General features: G+C 47.1%; 1 protein-coding gene across 4 annotated transcripts in view; it reads right to left on the bottom strand.

The window, feature by feature from the left end:
• The window catches only part of MYO18B (myosin XVIIIB), a 249,673-nt gene that overhangs the window by 114,339 nt on the left and 121,605 nt on the right, over nt 1–13,729 (bottom strand). For 2 of the 4 annotated variants that reach the window (XR_011505408.1, XM_070516286.1), the window contains exons 26-28: nt 7,449–7,568; nt 6,996–7,104; nt 3,315–3,442 (exon numbers count right to left, since the gene is read on the bottom strand). Coding sequence is in view for 2 of the 4 variants with exons in the window: in XM_070516286.1 (XP_070372387.1) it covers nt 3,315–3,442; nt 6,996–7,104; nt 7,449–7,568 (357 nt within the window). In the remaining 2 variants the exon portion in view is untranslated. The remainder of the gene's footprint in view (nt 1–3,314; nt 3,443–6,995; nt 7,105–7,448; nt 7,569–13,729) is intronic. The other 2 variants (XR_011505409.1, XM_070516287.1) reach the window with 1 other exon arrangement.

Below are 13,729 nucleotides of genomic sequence, written 5' to 3'. Positions count from 1 at the left end.
CCAATCTGTGTCAAGCAAGCCTTTCTGGAGGGAACAACATTTAAGCTGAGATCTTAAGGATAGTTGGAGATACCTAGGTAAAGAAGAGAAAGAGTGTTCTAGGAAGAGAAACAGCATATGCAAAGGCCCAGGGATGAGAAAGAATAAGGCACTTTTGGAAGGAAGGAAAAAACAGTGCAATGGAACAGAATAGACAGCCCAGAAATAGACCCACAGAAATCTAATCAATTGATATTTCACAAAGGGGCAAAGGCAATTCAATAAAGGAAAGACAGTCTTTTTAGCAAATGGTGCTTGAACAATTGGACATCAGCATGCAAAAAGATGAATTGGACTTTACGCCCTTCACAAAAACTAACTCAAAATGGATCGCAGACCTAAATGTAAAATCCAAAACCTTAAAGCTCCTGGATGATAACAGAGGAGCAAGCCTAGATGACCTTGGGTCTGGCAATGACTTTCCAGATGTGACACCAAAGGTATGACCCACGACAGAAAGAATTTATAAGCAGGGCTTTATTAAAATTAAAAATTTCTGCTCTGCAAAAGACACTATCACGAGAATGAAATGACACCAACTGGGAGAAAATACTTGCAAAAGACACAACTGATAAAGGACTGTTATCCAGAATATGCAAAGAACTCTTAAAACTCAATAATAAGAAAACAACTCAATTAAAAAATGGGCCAAAGACCTTAACAGACACTTCGCCAAAGAAGGAAGACGGATGGCAAATAAGTTTATGAAAAGATGCCCTGCATCATACACCATCAGGGACATGAAGTTAACACTACACTGAGATACCACTACACACCTATTCGACGGCTAAAATCCAGAACACTGACAACATCAAATGCTGGTGAGGACGTGGAGCAACAGGAACTCTCATTCATTGCTGGCAGGAATGCAGAATGGGACAGCCACGTTGGGAGATGGTTTGACAGCTTCTCACAAAACTAGACACACTCTTACCACTTGATCCAGCAATCATGCCTCTTGGTATTTACCCATAGGAGCTGAAAATTTATGTCTGCATAAAAACCTGGACATGGAGATGTATTGCAGGTTTATTCCTTATTGCCAAAACATGGAAGCAACCAAGATGTCCTTGAGTAGGTGAGTGGATAAATAAACTCTGGTACCCCAAGACAATAGAATATTATTCGGCACTAAAAAGAAACGAGCCATCCAGCCATGAAAAGACATGGAAGAAACTTAAAAGCATACTACCAAGTGAAAAAAGCCAATCTGAAAAGGTTGTGTACTGTGTGATTCCAACTATATGACGTTCTGGAAAAGGCAAAACTATGGAGACAGTAAAAAGATCAGTGGTTGCCTGGGGTTAGTGAGAGGGGTGAATTGGTAGAGCATGGAAGATTTTTAGGGCAGTGAAACTACTTTGAATAAAACTATAATGGTGGATATATGTCATTATACATTTGTCCAAACCCATAGAATGGACAACACCAAGAGTGAACCCTAATGTAAACTATGGACTTTGGGTGATCATAAAGTGTCAGTGTAGGTTCATCCACCGTAACTAATGTCCCCCTGCGGTGGAGGACGTTGATAATGGGGGAGACTACGCATGTTTGGGGGCAGGGGGCTTATGGGAAATCTCCATACCTTCCTCTCAATTTTGTTGTGAGCCTTAAGCAACTGGGTGTGGTTGGACTCAATGGAGTGCTGGAGCGGGCTTATACCAACTTACAAGAGTTGATTCTGCGAATCTCATCCCAATTCCACATTCAGAGACCTCAGAACGGTAGCTTCAAACTGGCCATGGTGGGACTATTTACACCCCAGAAACTGGCAATTGGAAAATACTACACATCAGGGTGTCTGTTGGTCTGTTTTCGGAGAGCCGGTTTACCAGCACATCACCGGTTAAAGTGGAGACTGGTTGGAATGCAGACTAGAGGTGATGGAGAGAACGCAAAACAGGTAAAGAGCCCAAACCATCAAAACGTCCATCCAGAAACACTAGGTAAAATGATGTTATATTTTTCGTATCCAGCTGCACTTTCAAGAAAGAAAAGGAAATTTCAGAATGTAGGAAATGCAGAGGACACAAAAGAAGAGCAATATGGGTAGATGCTGACACTATGGCAGCCAGGGTAAGGGAGAAGAGGAGCAGCTGAAAGATCTAGAACATCCCTAAGGATAGAGGTTGTGTTTTAATTCCCTGACAGAGACAGGAGACAAGGCCTTGGACGCATGGAAGGTGGGGAGCTGGAATGAAGACACTGGCCTTAAGTCAGGCCCCTCAGGAGCTTCCCCTCGGTGAGAGGGGGCAGGAAAGCTCCCCACACTGGCCGGGAAGGTGCTAAGAAAGCTTGCTGCCACTCTGGCTCTGAGTGGGGAGAAAGGAGTCCCGTAAGATATCAAAACCTGAGGTCTGTGCCTCATGCAGGTTCAGAGCTCAAATTGACACTTTGCACATGTTGCAAAGATCTGAAATGGAGAATTTAGCATAACCTCAGGGGCTGCTGCAGAAGAAAGTGCAAAAATGCTTCTTCTCGAAGAGCACACCCACAACCTTGTAAATACGGGACTCATTAAAACTGATAAAAACTTTTTAAAATTTAAAAATAAGATTAACTCACAATAAAAAATGGCTAAATACACACACAAGAAATTTACCATGAGGGAAGGGAAAACAAGGAGTATTTCACAAAGCAAACTACTTGGGGCCACTACAGTGGGAGTTGAGGGACGTGTTGAAGATGAGCTCACAATCAAAATGTACAAAACACGCAAGGAAACACTCCACCACGAGAGCCAGCATAACTCGCGATAACAGAACAATGTGAAAGAGAATCTGAAAGACCCCTTGGCTGCAGTGTGCCAGGCGGTTGAGGGAAGAGGCTGCAGGCAAGGAGACCAGTTAGAAGGCTCTTGCTCGGGTCTGGATGGGAGATGGAGGTGGAAGATTAGAATGGACAAAATTTGACTGTTTTAAGAGCATATCAACCATTTTATAGATGAGAAATCCGAGACCCAAAAGGTAAAGTGATTTCCACAAGGTCAAAGCAGAAATGGGACTGGAACTCAGGTACCCTGAGTTAACGTTCAAGTTTTTTATGCCACAGAGTATTCTTCCCCAGTGTAGAAGACCCACGTGTAGAGACAATATTTTCCACCTCCCACGGTGACCAGCATTTGTAGTATCAGTGGAGGTGGAAAAACACGAAATTGTTGGCACCCTCCTTCTACCCCCCCAGGGCCGGCCAACAGCTGGATCATCCACAGTAGGGGTGAGAACCCGCCCACTCGGACACTTTTGTGACCCAGACTGTCTCCTGCCTCTTACCTTCTGCTCCAGCTCTTTCCTGGATGTCAGCTCTGAGTCCAACCTCTCTTCAAATTGCTGTAGCCGCTTTCTGAGGAACTCATTCTCCATCTGGGCACAGTCAAAGCGCATCTGCCACTCGTCCGCTGCTTAACAAAGGGAGGCCAAGACGGAAGGCTGGGTGAATGAGCGAGCTTCTTCTCCACTTTCTGAGCTCTTTGTCCACAACTTCACAACATTAATAGAGTTCCTGAGGCTCGACCTTGGACTTCAGGTTAGGAAATCCTGTTTTAAGTCTAAGCTTAAAGAAAAACACTTCCTACAGGTGATCTCTCCTGACCGTCTCCAGTTGTCTGGTTATTACTCGTTTTTCTAGTTTGGTTGCTTTATACTGTTCAATTTCTCTATACAAGTGCACACATATCTTTATATTTCCAAGAAAATTCCACAATCCTTGAGGGCAAGGGAGATGTTTTAGTTCTTGGTGGATCCTCAACACCCTCTAGAAGAATTCCCTACACACAGGAGATTCCCCATATTTGTACAAGTTCACCGACTGCAGTCATCCTACTGGCCAACCACACTGGGTGACACAGAGCGTGTAATCGGTGACTCTTGGTTGAATTAGTTAACAAATCAATGAGCAATAATTAAAAAGTCTACTGAATGCATAACAACAGAGACATTGGTCACAAGATGTCTCTATGAGATAAGAGAACAATTCCTTGATTTGATAAAAATCTAAAAAAATCATTTGCTGGTGTGATGAAAACTGGCTGAAAAGAGTGGGCTAGACTAGGTTATGATGTCTTAACTTTTGACTCTCTGAGTAATAGAGTGATGTCCCTTAAGGTAATGGAGCTGTGGAAAACATTACACAAGTGGAGAGCTTAAGATAGAGACCATCCATTTCATCCATCTCTCCATCCATTCATCCATGCATCCTTCAATCCATCCACCATCTCTCCATCCATCCATCTCTTCATCCATCCATTCATCCATCCATCCATCCATCCATCTCTCCATTGATCCATCCTTTCATCCGTCCATCCACCCACCCATCCCTCCATACATCCATCCATCTATCCATCCATCCATCTCTCCATTCATCCACCCATTCATCCATCCATCATATATTCTTCCATCTACCTACCATCCATCCAAGCATTCATTGAGCACAGTACTCCATATCAGGCACAAGAAATAATGGAATAAATAAGAAACCATTCTATTTTCCAAGAGAATCTTGTGGCAGAGACAAACATGTGGAAAGATAGCTGCAACCTGGCATGATCAAGGCTCTTATAAAGGAAGCTTATGGAAATCCAGAAGAGGATTCAAAAGTAAAAGGGCAGCAAACCTTTTTTTTGTTGTTGTTGTTAATTGTTGTGTCCCCAGAACTTACTACAATGCCTATCATATCATAAATGCTCCATAAGTTTCACTGGAATAGTGGATGTATAGGTGAGTATATAGATGGATACATGGATGGAAGGATGGATGGATGGATGGATGGGTGGGTGGATGGATGGATGGTTGGGTGGATGGATGGATGGATGGGTGGGTGGGTGGATGGGTGGATGGATGGATGTATGGATGGATGGGTGGGTGGATGGATGGATAGGTGGGTGGATGGTAGGACTGAGTCTTGAAGGAGGTGACCACAACAGGGAAACCCAGATAACTAACCCAAACAGAAGGATGATCTAATTGTGAGGAGTTAGAGCTTTTTCATGTTTCCACTAAGGTAAATAATATTATGACGGGAAAAGAATTCTGCCTCCCCACCAGGAAAAACAAAATCTCAAGTAGCAAACAGCATAGCCTGGAAAAAGAAGAGGAAGTAGAAAGCATTTCTCTGGCTGACTGCGTACTCTGTGCTATGATGTGCCAGGAGCAGGTGGAATGAGGGGGCAACATGAGCAGATGAGGAAACTGTTCTCCAGTCTTCAAGGCTGATTTCCACCTCTACCCTCCCTTCCCACGGTGCCATTCTCAATCAGTGCATACAGCTCAGCCCTTCATTCTCCAGTCACATTTTTCCTGGGTTTATCTGACTTCCCCACTTATATTGCAAGTTTCTTGACAGCAGGGCCCAACTATAATTCTTCTGTGACCTCCCCCCGGCTCCCAGTGTCCAGCTCAGTGCTGGATGCATACCATAAACGGTTGTCTTTAAATACTTAACCCTGCATCGAGGAAAAACATATATTTTTGATAATTTATACTCCAGCTTGATCCATAGAGGGGGTTGTGGGGGCACTGCAGCAGTGGGATTAAATTGCTATATTGCTTCTTTCAACTTTCCTGCATTTTAGAAATTTTCTATCAGGAGTATGTATTCCTTTCATAATGAAAAACAAAATATTTGTGGATTGGCTTCCTAAAATGAGCATCTGGAGCTGAGAGCCTATATAGCATTGTGACTAATGTGCCTATCTCCCCCTCTCATTCAACTCCCACGCTTTTCCATAGGAAAACACACAGGGGCGTACCACTGAAACATAAGCCACAGTCAGGACGGAAATGGGGCTCATGATGTTCTGGGGAGACTGTGCTGTTCCTCTCCGCCGGTTCTGTGCAAACTCGTTTCCCTGACCTTGTATGTACCCACCTTGTTAGGTCTTCTTACAACCTCAAAGTCCTCTGCATTAACCTCCCTGGGAAATGCCTGCCCTGGGGGCAGCCAGGATGAGAGCAGGACAAGAGCAGAGTAGAAAGCAAACGCGCCTTGTCTCTTCTCCACCGCCTCCTGATCTCCGTTCCTCTGAGTGTCCCTGACATTTCTGGGGCATGAATTCTCTAGGGGCACCGAAGGAATGATGTCAACATTTGATAAAGGCTGACAAGCACCCTGGGCATCCTTCTCACCTGACTCATTTAGACCAGGGAGCGGAGTTGACAAAGATGTCACCATGCCCATCCCACCATGGGATGTGAGTCTGCAGGCAACTGTGTAAGACGGGCACCACCAGAAACGCTTGGCTCTGCTGAGCACATCGATCATTGGGCAATTCAGGGGTCCCCTCACTTCCTCTCCATTCATTCAGCAACTGCTCAGTGCCCGACATCACTTTTAAATGGGGACAGTAGTAGTTTCTGCTCCGTGGGTGGTTACGAGCATGGATTACGATCCCACTATTAGAAGTATTGGTAATCAGGGTAAAGCAGCTAACAGCTATTCAGCCCTTGGTGCCATGTAAGTGGCTAAACCCTTTCTATTAATCATCTGTGACTACCTCCATTGAAAGATGAGAAAATCGAGGCCCAATAATTTCTATGCCCAAAGCCACTCATCTAATAAAAGATGGAGTCTGGATTCAAATCCAGAATCGTGACGTCATAGGTTTCACTTTTAAGCAGTCAACTGCCTTCCCCAAAATTTATACTAAAAATACTCATATAAATATAAAGGTGCCTTGCCCATCGAGATACTACTTTATTATCATTCTTTGCATTATTACTACCCAGCACCTGTCACATGGATAATTCATTGTTTGGGATATTTATTGTGGGATTATCTGCTCAATGTCTGTCTGTTCCACTAGACTGTAGGCTCTGCCAAGGTCTCAGCCCCCCACGCAGGGTCTAGCGCAGAGTAAGCGCTCAGTGTGTATGAGTGAATGAATTATGAATGAATGAATGACATGAAAGGTAGCTTTTCCCACCAGCATCCAACCCCAAGGGTCCCAGCCTGCTCACCTCTTCCAGTGTGACTCCTCTCCAAGTCATTCAACTGAATTTTCTGCTGAGCTTCTTCCAACTGCTTCTGCACTTCTCCCAAATTCTTCTGGACTTGCTCATACTTGCTCTGGAAGAAAGGCCTCGAGGTCCCCACTGGGGCTGGACAGAGGCCTGAGCTGGCCATCTCCCCCTCGGTGCCTCCCAAACCAGGACTCGCCACCCATGCATGGTCCTCACCCAGGGTGCCTCCCTAGCCAGGGACTGTCCACCCTCTGCACAGTCTTCACCCAGGGCATCTCCAAGGCCAATCCTTAAGAAGATCCAAGTGTCCTCCAGGACCTTGAGCATGGGGTTCAGTAAGCCTGTGCATCTTGCTTGGGTTTACTGGTCCCAGATGTAAGCAGAGGAGGGCAGGCCCAACCACTCCCAGCCACCCTGTTCAGCCACCCACCACCACCCCAGACCCCTCACCTTCAGCTCCTGGACCTCCCGGAAGGCCCTCAGCCTCTCGGCCCGCTCACTCTCCAGCACCTGGCAGGCCACGTCCCCTTTGAAGCGCTCATCAGCGAGCTCTGTGGTCAAGTCAGCAATCTGGGATGGGAAGGGTTCAAGGAAAGTCACTCACTAGGGCCGCCAACCCTTCTCCCTTAGGCACACTCCACATGACCACCCTTGGACAGATCACTGGCTCTCATGGCAAGGCGACCCTTCAGTGTAATGAGGTGATCGAGAGCACGGGCATCAGGATTTTACTGGTCTTGGTGTGTTAGAATTCTTGGCCCGACACCCACCAACTGTGTGACTTTAAACCAGATAGGACGTCCATCTGATGCTCAGTTTTCTCATCTTCAGAGAGCAAGGGATAACTTACAGCATTGTTTTGAGAATTAAGTGAGATAATCCACATAAAGCTTAACACAGTACCTGGCACATGGTAACTGCTCAATAAAAAATAGCTATTCTAGTACAAACTCTGCTTAACCATCCTTGAGGGAGTCCTCTTGCTGGACCAACCAACTGGCTCCCTCAGGAAGACACACCCACAGACGCCCCCACATAGGAACGCTCTCAGCCAGGGAAGCTCTCCTCTACCATCTGCCTCTACCAGGCGTGGCCATAGTCATGCACACCTAATGTCAATTGTGTGTGTTCCTCACCTGTTTATGCCTGTTCCATTTTTACTGTAATTACCTATTCAATTAGCTATTACATAACCATAAAATGTGGCTGGGCAAAGAATTTCCAGGAAAACTAGGGTGAATGCTTTGAAAAGAATAAATACAGGTGAGTTGCTTTTTAAAATCCTGTCAAATGGGTGTAGGTGCAAGAACTATAAAAAAAGCAAAAGTAAAAGATTAGGTTTCTACACTCACGTTACTTTGCCACTGGCTCTGCTTGAAATCAAAACTGGAAATCAGATAGTCGTGTGTTAGGGGCGTGGTTTAAGGAAGAAAGAAGTGGATCTTGAGTGAGATGCTCGTTCTCAAAGGGCTTAGGTCCTACCTCAATGAGGTAAGATAGACAGGTTTAAAATTAAAAAGACAAATGTTTATTTTTCAATGAATTCCCATTAGCACTGACTTTTCTTTTTCACCAAAATAACTGACCAGTAAATAACAAATGGTATAATTGTTCCAAAATGCAGCCTTCCAGGCTCAAGGATATGCTGAAGAAAGTGGGGAGAGAAATATACGAGTGGAGTCTTTACGCCCAAGAGGCTCAGAAATGACCTTGCACAGGGGCTGGCCCCGTGGCCGAGTGGTTAAGTTCACGCGCTCCGCTGCAGGCGGCCCAGTGTTTCGTTGGTTCGAATCCTGGGCGCGGACATGGCACTGCTCATCAAACCACGCTGAGGCAGCGTCCCACGTGCCACAACTAGAAGGACCCACAACGAAGAATATACAACTATGTACCGGGGGGCTTTGGGGAGAAAAAGAAAAAAAATAAAATCTTAAAAAAAAAAGAAATGACCTTGCACAGAACGAGGGTGGCTCATGAAACAGGTGACCTCTTAGGTGAGGCTGTGGTTAAAGTCAAGGGTCAGAGAAGGAAAAGAAAAAGAAATAGAGGCAAGTACAGGGTTCAAGTCCCAACAGAACGACTAACATATTGTGTGACCGTGGACTGGCGTCTTCCTGTACGGGGCTTTGGTCCCCTGCGCTGTAAATGCATTGAATTAGGCAATGCCCATTGTCTTCCCGGGATTCCCATTCTATGCCACTAATGTCACGTACAAAGATGTCAAAACACCTCACTCTCCCATCAGACCCTCCGAGTGGTACTGAGGGGCGCCGGTGGGGTGTTATCACACAGGTGCTAAGCGGCCCTTCCAGTATGGAATCTGGCTGCCCTTCCGAGCGAGTTCCCATCAAAGCTATCAGCTCACAGGCTGTCTCAATAATCATTCAGCTGCCCCACGAAGGGAGAGGATGCAAATCTATATTTTCTGCCATTAAAAACTCCCCAAGGTACATTGCCAAGGCGGAAAAAAAAAGCAAAGTTGCAGAATAGAATCTTCAACATGTTCCCATTTTTATTTGTACTTGCACAAAAAAAGGCATTCCCAAACTGTTACTAGGGATTTTTTTTTTTCTGGAAGGGTGGGCCCACAAGGGACTCCAACTGCCTTCTGACGCATTTCTATACTGTTGATTTTTTTTAACCACTTGCACAATCAGAAAAACACACAACAGTATCTTTTAAAGAGTCCAAAAAAAAGTTGAGCTGGGCTGCCTGTAGATTCTCTGCTCCCCAGCTTTTTCTCTCCTCCAGCCCATCCGCTTCCCATCCTGCTGGCCACACCAGTGACGGCTCAGACCACAATGCAGATTTCAATAGAAACAGAGCAAAAACGAGGTTTACGGGGCGTGCTGTGACATCACAAAGCAAGGAAGTGGCAGAACAGGGACTTGAACCCAGATCCGTCACAGCCCCCAGTCCATGAAGGAGGGGCTCTACCAGAGTGTTCCTGGCTGTCGTTGGGCTGGGGCCATCTTTTGCTATTCCTTACACTGTTGTCCTTAAAGTGTTCTGGGGAAACACTTGCATTGCACTGACCTGGGATGGATGTTAAAATGCAAATTCCAGGACCCTCAGATGCCCCCAACCACCACCTCTGAGGCTGGACCCACAGATCTGAATTTCAACACTCTAGGGTGATTCTTAAGCACAACAAAGTTTAAAAGGCAAAACTGCGCCATTTGCAACAACAGGGATGGACCTCGAGGGTATTACGCGGAGCGAAATAAGTCAGACAGAGAAAGACAAACACAAATGAGTGATTTCATTCATGTGTGGAAGATAAACAAACACATAGAAGTGGAGACTAGATTGGTGGTTACTACAGGGGAAGAGGGTGGAAGAAGGGTGAGACGGATAAAGGGGCACAGGCGTTCGTTGACGGACAAAACTAAACTATTGGGGGTGAATACAATACAGTCTACACCGAAACTGATCCATGATGATGTACACCTGAAATTTACAGAATGTTATAAACCAAGTGACCTCAACAAAATAATTTAAATAGAAAGAATTACTGCCATAGAAATTGCTAGGATCTCTTCCTAATCTTGGCCTCACGCTTGGCTTTAGATGGGTTAATTTGCTTGTGGACACACACAAGCCCCCGAGCTGGAGAGGTGATCATCTGCAATGGGCACTGAATACAGGCTGGTCAATCCAGGAACGCCCCAGGTCACGCCCCTCACCTCCACCCCCCACCCCCACCATCAGCATCCATCCCACACACTGGGCTCCTGCTCTCTCTGCCTTAGCCAATTAGTGTGAAATTTGATTTGCGCTAATCAGCTTGAGCAAAGGGAGCACAAAATTAATTTAATGCGTTAATTTTGAGTTCCTACAGAACCCAAGTCAGGAGCCCAAAAGACGACCAGTCTTTTCAAACTGGGGAAATGACCGACGATTTTCACAGAGACAAGCAGCCCCTGAACTTCCCCTGTCCCCACAAATCCCTCTCTTCCCACATCTCGGGGCCCAGGGGCTTTGTCCACAGAGGTGAGGGGCGGGCACCACGCCCAAGGCTGTTAGGTGAATGCCAGCAGAAAGCCAGCTTAATGAGGGGGAGAGCCCGGTGTGCAAAGCCAGAAGTGTCCTTGCAGATTACTCAAGGACGAATTAACAGGAAATCATCGGAAAACCTCCCTGGATCCACCACTTGGCCAAACCATTACTTAGGGACAATGACTCCAAGGGTCCGTTAGAGAGACGCAGACAGGCATGAATGAATTTGCTGTACGTTTTGCATCGACCCAAACAGAAATCATCTATCCTGCGCCCTGGCATCACGTGCAGTTTGGGGAGCAGAGGGTGACGGGGATTTGGTAGATGTCAAATTCCAAGCACACCTGGGCTCCCTTGGGCTGTCACTGTCACTTGTCATTCACTATGTGAGCACCTACTGTGTACCCGGCCCCGCCTTCAAGGACCCAGCATCGAGTTGGGGAGATAAAGGCAAATATGGGGCCCCACATGCCTCAGCCTACCCCTGCCCCTGGCTCTTGTACTCAAAGCCTCTTGAGACGCCCCAGATGCCCTTTGCTACGAGAGCACAAGGCGAGCATGCTCCCACTCTCTTCTAGCGCTTTCCAGTGGAACCGAAAGGATCTGTTCGTGCTAAGCCCTTGTATGGGAAACAGCTCTCAGTCCTCAAATGCTGAGGATAGACACGGGTGGAGCACTGGCACATGCCATCTTCTTCAAGCCCCTCAAATGCCTAATGAGGAGGGCATTTTTGTTACTCCTTTTCAACAGAATGGGAAACTGAGGCACTGAACTTTGAAATGATTAGCCCAAGATCATAGCTTGTAAATCGCAGAGGGAGTCCAGCCCAGGAAGCCCAAGTCCCGCGTCCTGGCTCATAACTACAGCACTTTCTTCTGTCCCAAATCTGCCGTCCAGCACAATTGCCCACCCCCAGGCCCCTGGGGTCAGCGGAGCAGGCGTCACTGTTCACCTGGAGCAGAGCAGGAGGCAGCGGCTCAGGGCTGTCAGCTTGGACAGCCAGAGGGGTGCAGAGCAAAGGTCAGCTAAGACCTGGACCTCAACCACCCTGTGGGGCCACGGACAAAGGGAGCCTGTGCGGGGCCCCATCCCCATAAACCTGAGCAACTCAAAGAGAAAAGGAAAAACCAAATCGGGAAAAAAGAAAAAGAGAATGGGAGAGAAAATGAATCCACAGGGGAAGGGCCAGCCCAACTGCAGAGCCAGCCAGCTGGTGCACTGTTTGTTTGTCAAGGAGATTAAGCCGTGGCTTCAGTCTCGAGGTACCTGTGCCCAAAGCTGTCATTAGGGGAAATTCAGAACAAATCTCCAGCTTAGTGGCGAGCTCCAGGGCTCCCCAGAGACGCACACCGGGCACAAGTTCAGGCACCACGCTGTGTATTTCTCTTCCCAGCAGGGAATAGCACCCACTACCAAGTAACAGCAAGAGTTATCTTCATAATATCCAGACCCAAGACCATGCTTCCTGCGTGCCCAGCACAGGTTCACCCCCAGAGTCCTCACAGCAACATGGAGAGGGAGGTCCTGATCTCTCCAGATTGCAGAGGGGGAAACTGAGTCACCAGCGTGTACATAGTCACCCAAGGATGCCCAGCCAGCCAGCGGCAGAGCTGGATGTGAATCAAGGCTGGCTCCAGAACCTTCACCCCCAACCACAACATCAAATCGCCTCTTGGGGGCTCAAAATACACACGCCGGGTGAGGTAGTAAAGGTTTGAGTGAGCCAAGGAGTAGAGGAGGACGCCAAGCGCCGGCACACCCGTGTCAGTGGAAATGGGGCCACTTCTGGAAGAACGCCCAGAGAAGGGGCACCTTTGAGCGGGGCACGTGGGGATGACATCACCGCCCCGCCGTGGCGGGAGGAGGGGCGGTTAGGGGCTTTCATGAGCTTCAGGAGGGGCCTTCGAGGTTCCCTAGAGACCCCAAAAGAGGAAATGACCCCCAGGATGTCATCACCTACACGACCCTTATTGAAAATGTAGTTGGTCCCTCCCTCATCTTTAGGATGGAGTGTAGACCGCCAACACGACTCTCATAGCCCTACGATCTGGCCCAGCTTCATGGCCTGATCCCCACCCCATAACCACTCCCCCCCCATACATGAGACACTCAAACAACCAGGAATGCATGTGCCAGACCAGGTCCCCACTCTCCGTCTCACTCGCGCTGTTTCCTCCACCTGGGATGCTCCCCTACCTCATCACCTGGCCAGCTCCTACTCATCCTTCAAGACCCATCCTCCAAGAAGCCCTCCCCAACCTCATTCCCATCTATGTGGATGCTCCTTCTCTATCACCGGCTGTTTGGAATCAGCCAGACCTGGGTTCCAATCCAGGCTCTGCTACTCCTCAGCTGTGTGATGTTGGACAAATTGCTTCCCCTCTCTGGTCTTTACTTTCCTCATCTGGAACATGGGAGTACTAACACCTTCCTGGGAGTTTGAGTGGAAGGTAAAATTAGATAATGCAGGTAGAGGATTTATCACAGCACCCGGCATAGACACACCGCTCATTAAATGTTCCTTTAATGATTAAATTCAGCATTATTCCACTCATTCATTCAATCCAAATTGAATGATTTGAGGGGTAAGAAATAGCTAAGATGTATCATTATCTCTGAGGAACACAGTCTACCGCAGGGTGGATGAAAAAAATTTAAATATACATCAGCGATAGTGGAGATGTGTGAAGGTTTGCTTTGTAAGAGGCTACAGTGCGATGACTATCTTATAT

The sequence above is a fragment of the Equus asinus genome, chromosome 8 (genome assembly GCF_041296235.1).
Source record: "Equus asinus isolate D_3611 breed Donkey chromosome 8, EquAss-T2T_v2, whole genome shotgun sequence".
Lineage (NCBI taxonomy): Eukaryota > Metazoa > Chordata > Mammalia > Perissodactyla > Equidae > Equus > Equus asinus.
The sequence above is the reverse complement of the archived record's forward strand: the minus strand, read 5'-3'. Positions and strand labels throughout refer to the sequence as shown.